General features: G+C 43.6%; 1 protein-coding gene across 1 annotated transcript in view; it reads right to left on the bottom strand.

Annotated features, from left to right (window-relative positions):
• Positions 1-17363, bottom strand: part of Armc3 (armadillo repeat containing 3) — a 91835-nt gene that overhangs the window by 8448 nt on the left and 66024 nt on the right. Inside the window, exons 11-16 of the mRNA XM_048367608.1 lie at positions 8500-8749; positions 7731-7867; positions 6434-6602; positions 3662-3759; positions 2750-2851; positions 2234-2329 (exon numbers count right to left, since the gene is read on the bottom strand). Of these exons, the coding sequence (XP_048223565.1) occupies positions 2234-2329; positions 2750-2851; positions 3662-3759; positions 6434-6602; positions 7731-7867; positions 8500-8749 (852 nt within the window). The remainder of the gene's footprint in view (positions 1-2233; positions 2330-2749; positions 2852-3661; positions 3760-6433; positions 6603-7730; positions 7868-8499; positions 8750-17363) is intronic.

The raw sequence follows: 17363 nt of genomic DNA on the forward strand, positions 1-17363 counted from the left end.
CATGCAATTCAGGGCTGGTCCAAACCACACTGTGAGGACTTTAAAAACTGGATTAAAATGCATCCACAACCCATGTAAGACTGATTGGAGTTTAAAGCTTGAACCCACTAGGCCAATTCACTGCTAAAACGGGAGGAGGCCGAGGTCCCAAGAGCCCAGTCAATTTGGTGGACTCCAGCATAGGTTGGAAGGCCACCCTGTAACCCCACACACAGCCATGCACCCACTTTCCTATCCAAGGCCTAGCTCCCTAGCTCTTGGGCATGATGGGAGAAGTTTCCAGAACAGGCTAGGGTGGGACTTTAAATGGGTGGACAGCAGGGCTTCTAGGTCCTGAGCACAGGCCATACAGCTTCTATTTCAGCCAGCTTGTGCGGGTAGGTCTCACTTCTATATTTCAATTCTTCCAGCCGATTTTTATCACTTTGTACCTAGTGACATGTGAATAAACACTTCAGTGTTTATGAGAAGAGGTTGTTGCTTTGCCTAAATATTTAGCACTTTTTTCTGATACAGGGTATCATCTTGACATTTGACTTTCTGGGAGTAGACATGGTTTACACATTGTGGTTCTGATCATAGGGTCAGACAAATACAGGGAGTGATGGGGGGGGGAGCTATTTAAGGATGATTCAGAGATGGCCTACACCTGTGTCTGACAGGCATTTGGAGTTATTCGGGATTCAGGAGAAGAAATGAAAGGAGCCAAGATATGAGTACACAAGAGACCTTGTGGGGAATTATTTTTAAAACAGAAATGTCTTAGAAGTTCTTTATCATGGGGATCAAAATTATCTGAAGAGCAGAAACATGAAAACATATGCTGTAAGTACGTGAAAGACTGCAGGGATGAGGAGACTGGAAGGAAGATATGAAAAAGAAAGCAAAAATGATATATATTTAAGTATGTGTGATCAACTCATGTGCAATTGACTTAACATTATAAAAAGTAGTCTGAATGCCAAGAAGTCATACTACATGAATAAAAGGTCTAGTATGCATTTCTTATTTTCTTCTTTTTTAGGTCCAAGACTGGAACTCAGTACTTGACACTTTTGCTCTACCCACTGAGCCATGCCTCCAATTAGTGCACATATCTTTTTCTCTTTTTTTGTAGGTTGTGGGGCTTGAACTCTGAGCCTGGGCCTGAGTTCTTCAGCTCAAGGCTAGCATTCTAACCCTGGAGTCACAGCACCACTTCCAGTTCTCTTGTGGTTAACTGGAGATAAGAGTCAAATGGACTTTCCTTCCTGGGCTGGCTTTGAACCTCGATCCTCAGATTTCAGCCTCCTAAGAAGCTAGGATTACAGGTGCGAGCCACCAGCACCCGGAAAACATTATTTTTTGTTGTTATTGTTGGATGTGGAGCTTGAACTCAGGGCCTGGGTGCTGTCCCTGAACCTCTTTGTGCTCAAGGCTAGCACTCTACCACTTGAGTCACAGCACCACTTCCTAGTGTGCATATTTTATAAGAAATGTGTGTGTGTGTGTGTGTGTGTGTGTGTGTGTGTGTGTTATGAGGTTTAAACTTAGGGCTTCACACTTGCAGAACTTGCTTGCTTGGTACACATTCTACCCCTTGAGCCAGGCCTCCAACCCTGCTTTTTTTGTAGGTTATTTTGGAGATGGAGTTTCTGGATTTTTCTGCCTGTGCTGTGTTGGAGCCTCAACCCTCAAGGTCTCATCTCCCTGAATAGCTGATTACAGGTATAAGCTACCAGCTCCAGGGCTGGAGAAAAGTCTTTATGAGGGAAAGTTTTAAAAGGAAGTAGACATACTGGTTTTAGTAACACCTAAGGAAGTCACAAGCAGGCTAGTGGATCAACAGGAATCAGTCAACTCACCCATGTTTCTTCAGGAAAAGTGAGTTTGACTAGGATGTTTAAAAATCACTAGAGAGATCAGTGACCCATCCGGAGTGAGCAGAAATACCATGGGTACATTTGAAAGACAGGGACAAAGATAAAGGTGCTTTCAAAGACCCCCTGGGATTCATGCCTTAGTCAGCACAGCCCTTTCAGAGATAAAGCTTGCTCTTCCACAGAGCTACACCTCAACCCTCAGGCTGTTTTGAACCTTTCTGGTGACAGAACCCCTTGCTGAACTTGTGTGAGGTCCGAGATTCATCCCTAGCACCTCAAAACCAAACAAAAGCCATCTCTCCTTTTGACCAGCCTGGCTTGGTAGCTTGAACGTGCCTTGATTATAAGTAGAAGGATTCAGCATGTCTTACCTTGGTCCTTTCTCCTTGCCCCCAGTTTTGGTAATGACAGTATTTCGTCCTGAAGCAGGCTCAGACTTCTCTTCTGAGGGAGAGCCAAATCCAGTACTAAAACGAGAACTATGCATATATATTGTCATTTAAAAGAAACTATAACCACTTCCAAACACACAGAAAACCAGAACTTGTTACATGAGCAAGGTATCTTATCATTTAATTTCCATTTCCATTTCCACCTTTTCATTTCCATTAGGATTTGATTCTTTTCAGCGTTAGGAAGCAGAGGGAGCCAGGCTTAGCTATAGCCATAGGAGGTAAATCTACCCAGAGCACTAAGGCCTCTCGTTTGCCATCACTGTAGAGCTACAGCACCCAGATTTCCTGTCTCCTCTTCCAGAAATCTTGGCTACAGCAATTTAAAAAGCAAACAATGACAAAAATCTACAACCCCAAGATTTTATTTTGTCCTACTCCTAGATTCAAGAAAGAGCCATTTGAATATAAAACATCTTCTAAAAAAATTCTTACCTGGTCTTTTCTTTACTTGCTCTTCTTAGAGAAGATGAGGAAGAGATGCTTCGTCCATAACCAACATCTGATGATTTATCTTCCATGGATGGAGGGGGAGAGCTAAAATGTTACACATGTGAAGTTCTGTACAGATTAAAATGTATCAATCCTGGCTTTATCCTACAAGACATTACTTTCTGAAAATCATATCTGGATGAGACTTTTCAAGTGACATACTATTTTAAACCCAGAAAGGAGAAAGACAAGAGAATATCATACCAGTACCATGTATCTATATACATCATACACAGTCATTTTAAAGAACATTGAAGCTCTCATTGTTCCCCCTTGGTGCCAGTACTGGGGCTTGAACTCAAGGTTTCATGCTCTTGCTTGGCCTTTTCACCCAAGGCCAGTGCTCTAGCACTTGAGCCATACCTCCAGTTCTGGATTTTTCCTACTTTATTGGGGATAAGAGTCTCCTAGATTTGTCTTCCCTGGCTGGCTTCAAACTGAGATCGTCAAATCTCTGAGTATCTAGGAGAACACCTCTAAGGCACAGACAAAAGCTTTACTTTTTTTTCACCCATTTACTTATTTCAAAGAAATGTTGGGTGGGTAAATTATATTCTAGAATGCAATCCTGGCAAGTTCTAAACATAAATTTCTCTTGATTTGCTCCTGTCTAGTCTGGAGATGGGAGCCCTGTGGGAAATGGACTGGCAAAGTGATGTGGAAGAGAAAGGGCGGAGAGCTGGTTAGATCATGTGATGCTATTCTTTGTTAGACTTTGAGTTTGTGGGCCAGTGTTTATCTTTATGGTGGTGGTGAATATTTAAAAATGAGAATCTCATGTAACTTTATACATGTACATATATATAGACAAAAAAAGTCCTTTCCTTCATTCCCTTATTCTTGCAAAAGACTCACACGTCAGATTTGCTGTTGATTAACAGGACAGCGCGTTGGTCATTCAGCTCTTGCAAGCACAGCTCCTTCAGTGGCAGAAGTCTGGTGCCAGGATTGAGCTGTAAGAGAATTTTGAGAACTGAAAAGTAATGTCTCTGCATGTGTCCTATGTTTAGTATGAATTCAGAAAGAATCTATTTTGATAAGACTGTTTGAAGAGTCTTAATTCTTGTGTGCCAGTCCTGGGGCCTAAACTCTGAGCCCAAGTGGTATCCCTTAGCTTTTTTTGCTCATAGTTAGAGCTCTGCCACTTGCCCTACAGCTCTACTTTTGGCTTTTTGGTAGGTGATTGGAGATAAGAGTGTCAGAAACTTTTGTTGCCCGGCTGGCTTAGAACTGAGATCTGAGATCTTCAGATCTCAGCCTTCTCAGTAGCTAGGATTAGGTGCACGAGCCACCACCAGTGCCCAGCTAAGTCTTAACACATTTTGCACACAATATCCATCTAATACAAGGGTGAAACTGAAGCTTATGGACATTTTCACCTTTCAGCAGGAAACAACCTCTACCTCCTTCCTAGCCTTTATTCGCTGCTTTAGCTTCAGCTGTTTTATAGCATGCGTGTTAGCTGCTGGAAGGATTTCAATTTGTAAACCCATCTGTATACCTCCCTAGACTGTCACAAAGTCACCAATTAATAAAACCACAGACTAAGTGTAGTGAGGATACCTAAAGAAGGCTAGACAAAGATAACCAGGGAGAAGAGGGCTTCCTAGATCAACTTCTGAGATTTCTTTCCCATCAAATGACTCTGAGAGCCCTTTCTAAACCCAGACACATGTTCTGCTAACATTGAAAGCAAGCATTTGAAAATGAGACCGATTCTGCCATTCTTCTGCCCAGCTATGGGAATCTTTGGGCCTGACTCCTACACTTTGACCCAAAACAATCCACAGGATTCCGCTGATGATTGACCCAGCCCACCCTTGGGTTCCTCTTCTAGATCTGCCTCCGCAGGTATCTCAGAGTATCTCAAGTATCTGATGGTGCTCTCTCAGAGTTGCCATCACTGGCTCTTTTGTTCTTCTCTGGGATTTTATTTTCCTCTTTTCTCCGGTGCAACTTTCTCCTGACTTAGGGAGCTCTTGGCAATCCTAAAAAAATTATGGTATTAGGATTTGAACTTGGCCAATCCTCTTGCTGGCACACCAGGATAGGGGCTAGAACATAAGGAGGGTTTCCCACTTAGCCAGCTTTCTTGCCCACCGGATGCGCTCCCACTTGAGCCACACCTGCAGCCTTTTGCTAATTGGAAACAAAATCTCCGAGACGTTTCTGCTCAGGCTAGCTTTGAATCAAGATCTGTATAGCTCCAGCTCTTGGGTAGCGAGGACTACCGGGTACACCCCTGGCACCCAGATGCAGGTTGCTTTCTTCTGAGATAGGGCTTCCTCACATTTTTGGGTGGGGAGCTAGGATTGGCCTCAAACTGTGATCCTATCTCCATCTCAATTTTTGGAAGACTTCAAGCCATTTGTTGCCCAGTTTTGCCTAGAATTGCATTTGTGGAGCTTAAACCTCCCCACCCCCCTTTTTAAATTGCTTTTGTTTTCTAATAGAGAATTCCAACTTAAGGAGCTACATCAAAAACACCTAAGGATTTAAAATTTTTATTTCCGGTTTCTGGTTTGTCACTTCCTGTTTCTCTCAACAATAACACTGAGTCACACTATATTACCTTATAATATAATCAGATCAGTGAACTAATACTCTTTTACACATTAAAATCGAGTACATTCTTCTACATTTTAAAATTCAGTATTATAACTTATTTTAATTAGATAATACTTATTGCTAAGCCCTTGAAGTAACAGAATTCCAAGTTTAAAAGTCTCCTTTTATATGTATATATATATATATATTTGTATCCTAGAGTTGTTACTATTTTTTTTTTTTTTTTGGCCAGTCCTGGGCCTTGGACTCAAGGCCTGAGCACTGTCCCTGGCTTCTTCCCGCTCAAGGCTAGCACTCTGCCACCTGAGCCACAGCGCCCCTTCTGGCCGTTTTCCATATATGTGGTGCTGGGGAATCGAACCGAGAGCTTCATGTGTAGGAGGCAAGTGCTCTTGCCACTAGGCCATATTCCCAGCCCTCCTTTTATATTTTTGTGTGTTGTGTGCGATGCTGGAAATCAAACCCAGGACCTAGAAGATACTAGGCAGGCACCTACAACTGAGCCACACACAGTACTCTTCTGGATTATCTGAAACTTGCAATTGGCATTTTAAAAATTAAAATTAAAAATTATTCTTCCCTCCCCCCCCCCATTTGCAAGCTTATTTTAAGAACAAGCAAATGTAATTCTATAAGGCAAGCACTAAAACTTTTTTTGCCAGTCCTGGGACTTGAACTCAGGGCCTGAGTACCATCCTTGGCTTCTTTTTGCTCAAGGTTAACATTCTACCACTTGAGCTACAAGGGCACTTCAGGCTTTTTCTATATATGTGGTACTGAGGAATCGAACTCAGGACTTCATGTATACAAGGCAAGCACTCTCTCTACCAGTAGGCCATATTTCTAGCCCCAAATGTAATTCTAATTAAAACTATAAAAATGCAAAAGATGACAACCAGCATTATAGAGAAGAATTTTTTCACAAGTCTGTATACACACATACACACACACACACACACACATTACACTTGGTGATTACAAATGGCAATGTAATAGCATCATGATAAAGGAAAAAATATTGTCAAGCACACTAAGATGCACACAAATACTGCCACTTACCCGGCCATAATCATAGAACCCATCACTAATTATGTTACTTGATGACAAATAGCCCATCCGGCTGTATTTCAGAGAAAGGTTGTTGTTAAGCAGTTTGTTATAAGCTGCCTCACTGAATTTATTTTTTCGACTTACTGATAGATTAATTTCTTCAAGGATATCTAAAGCCCTGTCAATAAAGGCAAAAAAAAAAAAGCATTATTTCTATAAGCAATGCAACATGGAATTCTCATTTATATACTTAGGCTCTTGAATGAAGAATTGAGACCGAAAGCTCTCCTACCCCTCCCACCCTTTTAGAGAAAAGCAATCCTGACAGAATTATGAAGACAAATCCAACCTTCTTGAGAATAATATACCAGGCAGTAATTCATATTCAAACAGCTGTGGGGAATACTGCTATGGTTTAGATGCATGTTTAACAAAGGGGCCATGCGTTGGAGGCTTGGTCCACAGTTTGTGACACTGCTGGGAGGTGATGGAGCCACCAAGAGGTATGACACAGTGGGAGGAAGTGAGGGGGACATGCCCTTGGTGAGCCATTGAGACCCCAGCCCTCAATTTCTCTGCTTGTCAGCCACTACGAGGTAAGATACTTAGGCCCACTCCTAGTCATAAGCCAAAATAACCTTTCCTCCTTGTGAGTGAATTCATCTCAGCTCTTTGTCACAGCAGTGGAAAGCAGACTAATACAGCTATCTCTAAAGAAGAAAAAGTCCTTGTTCATTTAAAGCAGAACTAGTATTTGACTTAGTATTTTAGCTAACAGGGTACTATCTCCAAAGCATAAAAAGTGCCTGGAAATGAATAGAGTGAGCTTGCCTATGGAACCTTAATACCCTATTTTCTGCTGTGTTAAAGGCAAATAAACTCAGCTGTTGTAAGCAAAGAGGGATTGGATGGAGGTTAAATACTGAAAGCTAATGAAAAAATTCGTGTGGGGGAGAAAAATAGGCAAATGTATGGCTCGCTCGTTTTATTTTAGCCTTGCGTTTGAGAGATGAGACAGATTGTGCTTGGTGAAAGCAGAGGAAAGCAAAAGGGCAACATTTGATCAGGGGAAGAAGCAGAAAAGGCAGTAATTGGTGGTTGTGGCCAAGTCAGGGATGACGCCCTCCAGTGGTCAAGAAAAGAAGGACATCCCACCCCCTAGTGGCTGAGAGCTGAGGTCTGTGCTGGGAACCCACGGGGGGGGGGGGGTGCTTGGTAGTTAGTGGGAGCAGCGACTCTGTTGACCCTCCATCTTCTGCTGTTGGTCTGAGCCCGACACTGGGCGTCAGCCACCCAATCGACTCACCCGAGCCTGCACAGCTCGACAGACATTGGCTCATCGCTGGCACAGACCATCACAGCCCAGCTGGCGTGCTTCCGGACGTCCTCTTTCTTGGAGTACAGGAGCTGCACCAAGGGCTCCAATCCGCCACTGCTCCTTAGCTAAAAGCAAGAAGCCCAATGGCGTGCCTTAATAGCATCCGGGAGAGCCAAATAGAGCCGTGCACATCTATACTACCAGTAGGAAAATCGAGGCAGGAGGACTTTGAGGCTATTCTGAACAACATGTAATAGTATTCCTAAAAGCCCAGGGACTGAGGATGGAGCTCAGTGTCAGGATGCCCTGGGTTAGATGTCTCGCTCGAGGGTGGGGTATCAAAATGAATGCTTTTAAAGGGTCTCACTACTTGTAAAAGTGTTTTCGTTTGCATGTGTAGCTTTCTATTTAGATGGAAGTTCGGAGGGAAAACACTGATTGCAGATGACTCCGGAGAAGAGCCTTCCGAAGGGGCCTGTCAGGACTCATGGCCTCAAGTCTCCTCCGTAGCTAGAGTTACCAAATGACACTTTAGAAAAAGGAAGCAGCAGCGTGTTTCCAGGGTTTAGCACAGTGCCAGGCACACGGCAGTGACCCGACTGACCACCCCAGTGTCTGGCTGAACTATTTGAAGGGGAGACAGGAGAAGAAGCAAACGCGGTGGCGGTGGTCTCCAGTCCAGAGCGCACCGAGACAGGCCCCGCAGGCCCCGCAGGCCCCCTCGCCTCCCGCTCCGCTCGGGGCCCCCGGGTCTCACCATGGCCCGCGCCTCGGCGTCGCAGGCGATGGCAGCCACGGTGAGCGCGGCCTTGCTCTGGACCCGCGTGTTGGTGGAGCTCAGCGGGCCCACGATGGCGTGCATGATCGCGTGGCCCTGGATGCTCCCTCGCAGCGGCTCCTGCATCGCCAGGTTCGTTAAGACCGTGGCCGCGTTGGCGATGGCGCCGTCCCGGTTACTCGCCAGGAGGTTTATTAACGGATCGATAGCTTCGGCTTCTGCGGTAGCACTGGGGAAGACGGAGGCCGCCGGTTCATCTCTGAACGGGCAATCCACGGAGCACAGAGCTGCTTCCCCGAGACCCGTGCGCTCCGTCCACCCAGGTAATGGGCGCGCGCGCCTTTGGCGATGCGTTAACTTTTGCCGGCAGGATGAAGCCAGAATTGGGTGCTAGTTGTGGGGTGGATGGGGTGGCTTTCGAGTGTGAACGCACTCGTGGTTTTCGGAGTGTGAACACACTCTACGAAACCTCTTCCGGACCTTGGGAATATGGCCTAGTAGACATGAAGCCCTGAGTTCGATTCCTCAGCACCACATGTATAGAAAGAGCAAATGTGGCGCTGTGGCTCAAGTGGTAGAGTGCTAGCCTTGAGCAAAACAAAAAAAAAACAAAAAAAAAACCTAAATAAATAAAAGAAGCCAGGGACAGTGCTCAAGTCCCTGAGTTCAAGCCCCAGGACTGGCAAAAAACAACTCAAAACCCGAAACCTCTTTTTCTTCTAACAGTTTTGGGTTCTAGAGAAACATTTGACTACCGCACTTAAGAAACCTTATTACAATGGCTTAACTTTTCTTTTAACATTCATGGAAGCATATCAAAGTAGGGAAATTCTAATCAAAGAAAATCAAACTATTATTGTTGGGGGAAAAAAACAAATCGGAAGTAGGCAGAAGGGAACCAGGAAGAATTCTTCAATGCTGTGCACAGGGGTGGGTATTCAGGATTGGAAAAGTATTGGGCATGTAAATTTTGCTTTTACAAACTAAGCATCAAAGATAAGATTGATATACAGATAATTTTAGCAATGCACCTGTTCAGTCAACTTTTCTAATTTTTTCATCATCAAAACTACAGCTATCCATTATCTTAACATGCTTTTCACAGTTAGAATGCCTAAATCTCATTTTCAAAACACAGTATGTTTCCTATGGTTCTTGTTTCATAATCATTTATAAAGCTTACACAATAGTTTTTTTTTTAAACATTTGAATGCATGGGGATAATTTAAATAGGTTCTTCAATATCTAGGGTTACTTGAAATAGATGTTCAAACAGTAAGAAAAGTGCAAACAAAAAAAAAATTTCCGAGAGAGAAAGATGGCGCCGAAAGAATAGGGAGGCACCCCGACTCGCACCAACTGAATAGCGAGCTGGGAACTCCAACACCCAACACCCCATCAAGAACCCAGCAAAACCAGCAGCCAGAAGCAGTGGAGAAACGCAGGAAAACAAAAAGGAGCAAAAAAGAAGAACCGAAAACCTACACGGAGCCGGAGATTCACCGGGGCACCCTCCCCCCACCAGCCGACCCTGGCCCAAACAGGGTCAGGCTGGGAAAGGGGAACCCGGCGATCAGCAGACAGGCTGCCAGGAGCGCAGAATCCATATAGCGGGAGACCCCACGGACACAAGGCAGGGTGCGGACCAAGACACACACCGGCAGCGACGAGAAGGTCGGGTCCACACCGGGTTCACACCGGGTTCGGACAAGGGAACCCAGCGCGGCAGAAAGAGGGAACTGGGAAGCCACCATGAGACTTCGCCAACCCCTGAAGGGCCAACGGCGGCGCGGGACACACACACAAAGCAGCAAAAGTGAGTACCCCATAATCCCCTCCCCCAACGGGAGACCCAAGCCTGAAAAGAAGCTAGATCTCCCTCCCTCCCCCTCCCCACTCCCGAGGGAACAAAGAACCCCCAAATCAGGCGGGAAGCTCCCATCCGGCGCTGGGAAGCCAGTCTAGCAGGGGAAGGGCGGAACAGCCCCAAGCCCCCACAGCTTCCTGAACTGGCAGAACCGGCCCCGCCCCCTTCCCAACAGGGGCCGGGGGACGGCTGGCAGGGCAAGCCCCACCCGAGGCGCCTGGACCTTGCGGACTCTTACAACTAAAATCACAGGCGCTGGTGGGCAATACCAGCCCAGCAGGGTCACCTGAGCCTGATCACGTTCCCCCGCCTCGCAGCGGAGGCGAGGTCTGAGGGTGCCAAGCCACACCTGGACAGTCGATCCCACTGGGCCGCACACATACCGCCCCCCCCCCCCCAACGGACTCGAGGGAGGGCGCAAGCACAACCCAACAACCCAGGACTCACTCTGGGAGGCATATCCCGCTAAAGTGCATGTTGTAGTGGACAAGAGCGCACAGGAGGGCGGGGCCCCCGGCGACAGCGCCCGCTCTGGTAGGTGTGTACCCTGCACTGGTGGGTGGGGCCACAGCGGCAGCACCTGCTGCTGTAGATATGCCTACACAGAAGGGAGGAAAGAGCTACAAAACAAACCTGAGAAGCCACCCAGATTTCCAGATGCGCAAACCACAAAGAAACATAACTCAGTTCATCAAAGGACAAGCCAACTCGCCAGCTCCAAAAAGCAGCATGACTGAAGAGGAGATGGAGACTAAAAAAGCAAATGAGGCCATGTTAACAGGAATGATCGAAAGCGTCAGAAATGAAATCAGAAAACAATTCCAGGAGTTTAGAGCGGAAATCTGGAAGGACACCCAGGAAGCCAAGAAAGAAATGGAAGCAAAAATGGATACAATGCAAGCCTCATTTAAAGAAATGGAAGCAAAAGTGGATACAATGCAAGCCGCCTTTAAAGAAAATCTCCACATCCTGAGAATTGAAATGCATGAAAAAATAGATTTAAAATACAACTCTTTAAAGGAAGAAATTTCCACCATCAGAGCTGATATGACAACCATGAATAGCTCTCTGACATCCATAAACTCCGCAATTGAAACCATAACACAAAGAGTAGACCACATAGAATCCAGAATCTCTTGCCTGGACGATGAAGCAGCTGACAACAACCAGAAAATGACCACACTCCAAGAAAAGGTGAAGCTTCAGGGAAGATTAATCCAGGAACTAATGGACAAAGACAAGAGATATAATCTGCGCATAATTGGAATAGAAGAAGGAGCCGAATATCAGAACAGAGGGCTTAATCATGTTCTCAATAAAGTTATTGCAGAAAACTTCTCCAATCTCACAGGGGACCCCATCCAGGTAACCGAAGCCTATAGATACCTGGCAGGCCAGACCCCAGGAAAACCACCCCAAGGTACATAATATTCAAGACTACAGACCTCAGGATTAAAGAGCAAATTCTGAATTCAGCCAAAGCGAAGAAGGAAACTTTTTTCAATGGGAAGAGGATTCGAATAACATCCGACTTATCCACACAAACTTACCAAGCTCGAAGTGAGTGGAAGAACACCATCCAAGTACTCCAGAATAACAATTTACAACCTCGGATCAAATATCCAGCGAAATTGGAGTTCACATTCGAAGGGAGAACCAGATCTTTCCACACCAAAGAGGAGATAAAGGAGTATGTGAATAAAAAACCAGCCCTACAGCGAATATTAAGAGGGGAACCCCACCCAACAGAGATCGTAAAAGACACACAGACAGAATCAGAAAGAAACTTCAATAGCCAAAGTCCAGCAGAAAGACCAGCTCACTAAAGACAAGAAGAAAAAAAAAAAGAGGAAAAAACAGCCCAACAAGAAAATGGAAGAAGAAAAAACACCCTTATCCTTGATCTCTTTAAATATAAATGGCTTAAACTCCCCGATTAAGAGGAGCAGACTGGCAGAATGGATTCGCAAACAAAAAGTTGACATCTGCTGTCTACAAGAGACCCACCTTACAGCAAGGGACAAAAACAGGCTTCGAATGAAAGGATGGAGCAAGATCTACCAAGCAAATGCACCCACCAAAATGGCAGGTGTAGCCATTCTGATCTCAGACAAGCTGGACTTCTCTTTAAAGTCCACTCAAAAAGACAAAGAAGGACACTACATATTAATACAAGGAAAAATCCAGAATCAAGACATCACGGTGATAAATGTATACTCACCGAACAAAAGAGGCCTGACATATGTCAAGCAAATTCTCACAGAATTACAGAGCAAGATAGACGCAAACACAATCATAGTGGGTGACTTTAATACTCCTCTCTCTCCAAGAGACAGTTCCAACACTCAGAGGATTAGTAAGGGAGCTGAGGACCTAAATAACACCATTTCCCAAATGGATCTAACAGACCTATATAGAACCTTTCACCCTACAGAGACCCAATACACCTTCTTTTCAGCAGCCCATGGATCATATTCCAAAATAGACCACGTCATAGCCCACACAAAGAACCTCAGCAAATACAAAAGTATTGACGTCATCCCATGTATTATATCTGATCACAGTGGATTAAAGGTAACCCTCAACAACAAAGGAAACCACAGACACTATACACACTCTTGGAGGCTAAACCCCATGCTGCTATCCAACACTTGGGCCACAGACCAAATTAAAGATGAAATCAACGAATTCATAAGCCACAATGACAAAGAAAACACATCACAAAGAAACCTATGGGACACAGCTAAGGCAGTACTGAGGGGCAAGATCATTGCACTCAGCACCCACATTAAAAGAATGGAAGCAGCGCAGGTGAATCACGATAAAACTAAAACAACTGGAGAAACAAGAAATGACAGAATCTAAAACGACTAGGAGGGGAGAGATCACAAAGATTAAAGAGGAGATAAATCTGATTGAAAATAGAAAGACCATTCAACAAATAAATAAGACTAAAAGCTGGTTCTTTGAGAAAATAAAATTGACAGACCCCTTGCAAGACTCACAAAAAAAAAGAAGAGAAGAGACTCATATACGTAAAATCAGGGACTCCACTGGAAAAATTACAACAAGTACACACGATATTCAAACAATCATAAGGAGCTATTTCCAAAACCTCTACTCAGCAAAAAACAATAATTTTACAGAAATGGATCAATTCTTACAGAAGTACAAACTGCCCAAACTGAACCAAGAAGAAATAAATCAACTAAATAAACCAATAACTTACGGTGAGATACAGGAGGTAATCAAGAACCTCCCTACTAAGAAATGCCCAGGCCCAGATGGATTCACCAACGAATTCTACAAAACCTTTAGTGAGGAGCTAATACCAATACTCCTCAAACTCTTCCACGAAATAGAAACAGAGGGAGAAATCCCAAACTCATTCTACGAAGCTAATATCATACTCATTCCCAAACCAGGCAAAGACCCAACAAAAAAAGAGAACTACAGACCAATATCACTAATGGACACAGACGCAAAGCTCCTCAATAAAATATTAGCTAACAGGATCCAGAAACTGATCAAGAAAATCATACATCATGACCAAGTAGGCTTCATCCCTCAGTCACAAGGATGGTTCAACATCCGTAAATCAATCAACGTAATTCACCACATAAACAGAACTAAAATCAAGAATCACATTGTTATCTCAGTCGATGCCCAAAAAGCCTTTGACAAAATACAACATCCATACCTATTAAAAGCTTTGGAGAGAACAGGAATAGATGGAACATTCCTCAAAACAATAAAAGCCATATACAACAGACCAACTGCTAACATCATATTAAATGGAGAGAAACTTAAATCATTCCCCCTAAACTCAGGAACAAGACAAGGATGCCCACTCTCCCCACTTCTGTTCAACATAGTGCTGGAATCCCTAGCCATAGCAATAAGGCAAGAGGAGGACATCAAAGGGATCCACATCGGCAAGGAAGAAATCAAGTTATCCCTATTCGCAGACGACATGATCTTATATCTGAAGGACCCAAAAAACTCAGTCCCCAAACTCCTACACCTAATAAACCAATTTGGCAAAGTAGCAGGATACAAAATCAATCCACAAAAGTCAGCAGCTTTTCTGTACACCAGCAATAGACAAACAGAAAAGGAAATTATGGAAACAATTCCATTTACAGTAGCCAAAAAAAGAATAAAGTACCTAGGGATCAACTTAACCAAGGACGTGACGGACCTATTCAATGAAAACTACAAAAATCTAATAAGGGAAATCAAAGAAGACACAAGGAGATGGAAAGACCTCCCATGCTCATGGGTAGGCAGAATCAATATAGTGAAAATGGCCATATTGCCCAAATTGTTATACAAATTCAATGCAATACCTATCAAAATCCCAGCCACATTCTTCACTGAAATAGAGAAACCAATCCATAAATTCATATGGAACAGCAAAAAACCTAGAATAGCCAAAGCAATTCTAGGCAAAAAAAATAGTGCAGGAGGTATCACCATACCAGACTTCAAGTTCTACTACAAGGCCATCATAACAAAAACAGCATGGTATTGGTATAAAAACAGATCGGAAGACCAGTGGATTAGAATTGAAGACCCAGAAATAAAACCGCACTCTTACAGCCAACTGATATTCGACAAAGGAGCTAAAGACATACAATGGAATAAACATAGCCTCTTCAACTACTGGTGCTGGGAGAACTGGGCAGCCATATGCAGAAAACTCAAAGTAGACCCAACCCTATCACCATTCACCAAGATCAACTCAAAATGGATCAAGGACCTCAATATCAGACCTGAATCCTTGAAACTACTGAAGGACAGAGTAGGAAAGACACTAGAACTTATAGGCACAGGAAGGAACTTCCTGAATAGAGTCCCAGGGGCACAACAAATAGGGGAAAGATTCAACAAATGGGACTACTACAAATTAAAAAGTTTCTGCATAGCTAAGGTCGTAGGCACCAAAATAGAAAGACAGCCAACCATATGGGAAAGGATATTTACCAGCACAGCAACAGACAAAGGCCTGATATCTGTCATCTACAGAGAACTCAAAAAACTAAGGCCCTCCAAGCCCAATAAACCTATTAGGAAATGGGCAAAAGAGCTAAAGAGAGACTTCACAAGAGAAGATATAAAAATGGCAAAGAAACACATGAGGAAATGGCTCAACATCCCTGTTAGTAAAGGAAATGCAAATAAAAACAACCCTGAGATACCACCTCACCCCAGTTAGAATGGCCTATACTCTGAACTCAGGAAACAACAAATGCTGGAGGGGCTGTGGGGAAAGAGGAACCCTTCTCCATTGTTGGTGGGAGTGCAAATTAGTACAACCACTTTGGAGAACAGTATGGAGGTTTCTCAAAAAGCTCAATATAGACCTACCCTATGACCCAGCCATACCACTCCTAGGCATCTATCCTAAACAGCAAAACCCAAGATATCAAAAAGACATTTGTACTTCCATGTTTATCGCGGCACAATTCACAATAGCTAAAATATGGAAACAACCCAGATGCCCCTCCACAGACGAATGGATCCAAAAAATATGGTACTTATACACAATGGAATACTACATAGCGATTAGGAATGGTGAAATATTGTTATTCGCAGGGAAATGGTCAGAACTCGAACAAATAATGTTGAGTGAGACAAGCCTAGAACACAGAAAACAAAGGGGCATGATCTCCCTGATATATGACTGTTAACAAAGGGAGATGGAGAGACAGTAGAGACCAAGTCTGTGAACACTGTATATGTGCTTGATACATTGTATATTGCATATGGGTCTACCTGACCTAGACAAGGGATGGAAAAACAGGTTGTAAGATATCACAAGAAATGTACACACTGCCCTACTATGTAACTGCACCCTCTTTGCACAACACCTTGTAAAAAAATTTATGTTCAATTAATAATAAAAAATATATATAAAAATAAAAAAATAAAAAAATAAAAAAATAAATTTCCCTGGTTTAGAGGACAATGCCAAATTATGAGCTAAAAACCCACTTATAGAAGTAACCAGGACAATAAAATAATAGATTCCAATAACCTAAATATCTCCTTAAGTTTGTATTTGACACCTTTTCTTTTCTCTCTCTCTCTTTTTTTAGGTTCATATAAATAATAACCTAAACAGAAGGGGCCAAGCGAGGCTCTGGAATTGCCTAGCCCTTGTCTCCTGAAGCACTTGAACACTGTCACTTACGTTTATGACTGTGAAGAAAGGCTGGGGACCACAAGTACAGAAGTGACAACTGGCCATCTGGGTGGAGAGATGGGTAGCCTGGGTGAAAGGAGGGTGGGATGGTGGGCAACCCAGCCCAGAAGGAAACTGAACGACAAGGCCTGGACAGGGACGCCATGCGTGGTGGCCGGGTGTTAGGCCAGGGGTGGGGCTGGACCCTGGGTTAAGTAAATCACTCAAGCATCAAAGGCCCCTTATTGACTTCCAAGGTGTAGGCAATGTCCAAGTTCCTTTCTCTGGTCCTTGGTGTTCCATTAACCCTTCTCCTGGCGTCTCTCTTTTCTTTCTCTGGGAAAATTAGCCCTAACTTGTGTAAAACTATCAGAAGGCCTCTCCAACGCATCACAAAAGCCAAAAGCTAGCATTTAATGCTGTTTCTCAGGGATAAACATTCACGAGATAATTTTACAACTAATTCTCTTTCCTGATTAAAGCACTCATTTGGTTTGATAAGTAAGCAAAAAAACAAAAATAGAGGTTCTGTTCTGTTTGTTAGAGATGTCTCATATGTTTACTTTTTTTGCAATTGAAATATTGAATTTTTATAAACAATTTAAACAGTCTGAAAGACTCCTTTCTTTTCTTTTTCTTTGTTTGGCTTGGGGTAGAACCCAGGGCCGTATACAGGCTAGGTTCATGCTTTACTGCTAAGTCATATCCCCTAGCCCCTGGAATTTTAAGCTCTGTATATTTTCTAATTGATATATACTTAATATCTTTTGAAAAAAAATTCTCTTGAGT

The sequence above is a fragment of the Perognathus longimembris genome, chromosome 18 (assembly GCF_023159225.1).
Source record: "Perognathus longimembris pacificus isolate PPM17 chromosome 18, ASM2315922v1, whole genome shotgun sequence".
Classification (NCBI taxonomy): domain Eukaryota; kingdom Metazoa; phylum Chordata; class Mammalia; order Rodentia; family Heteromyidae; genus Perognathus; species Perognathus longimembris.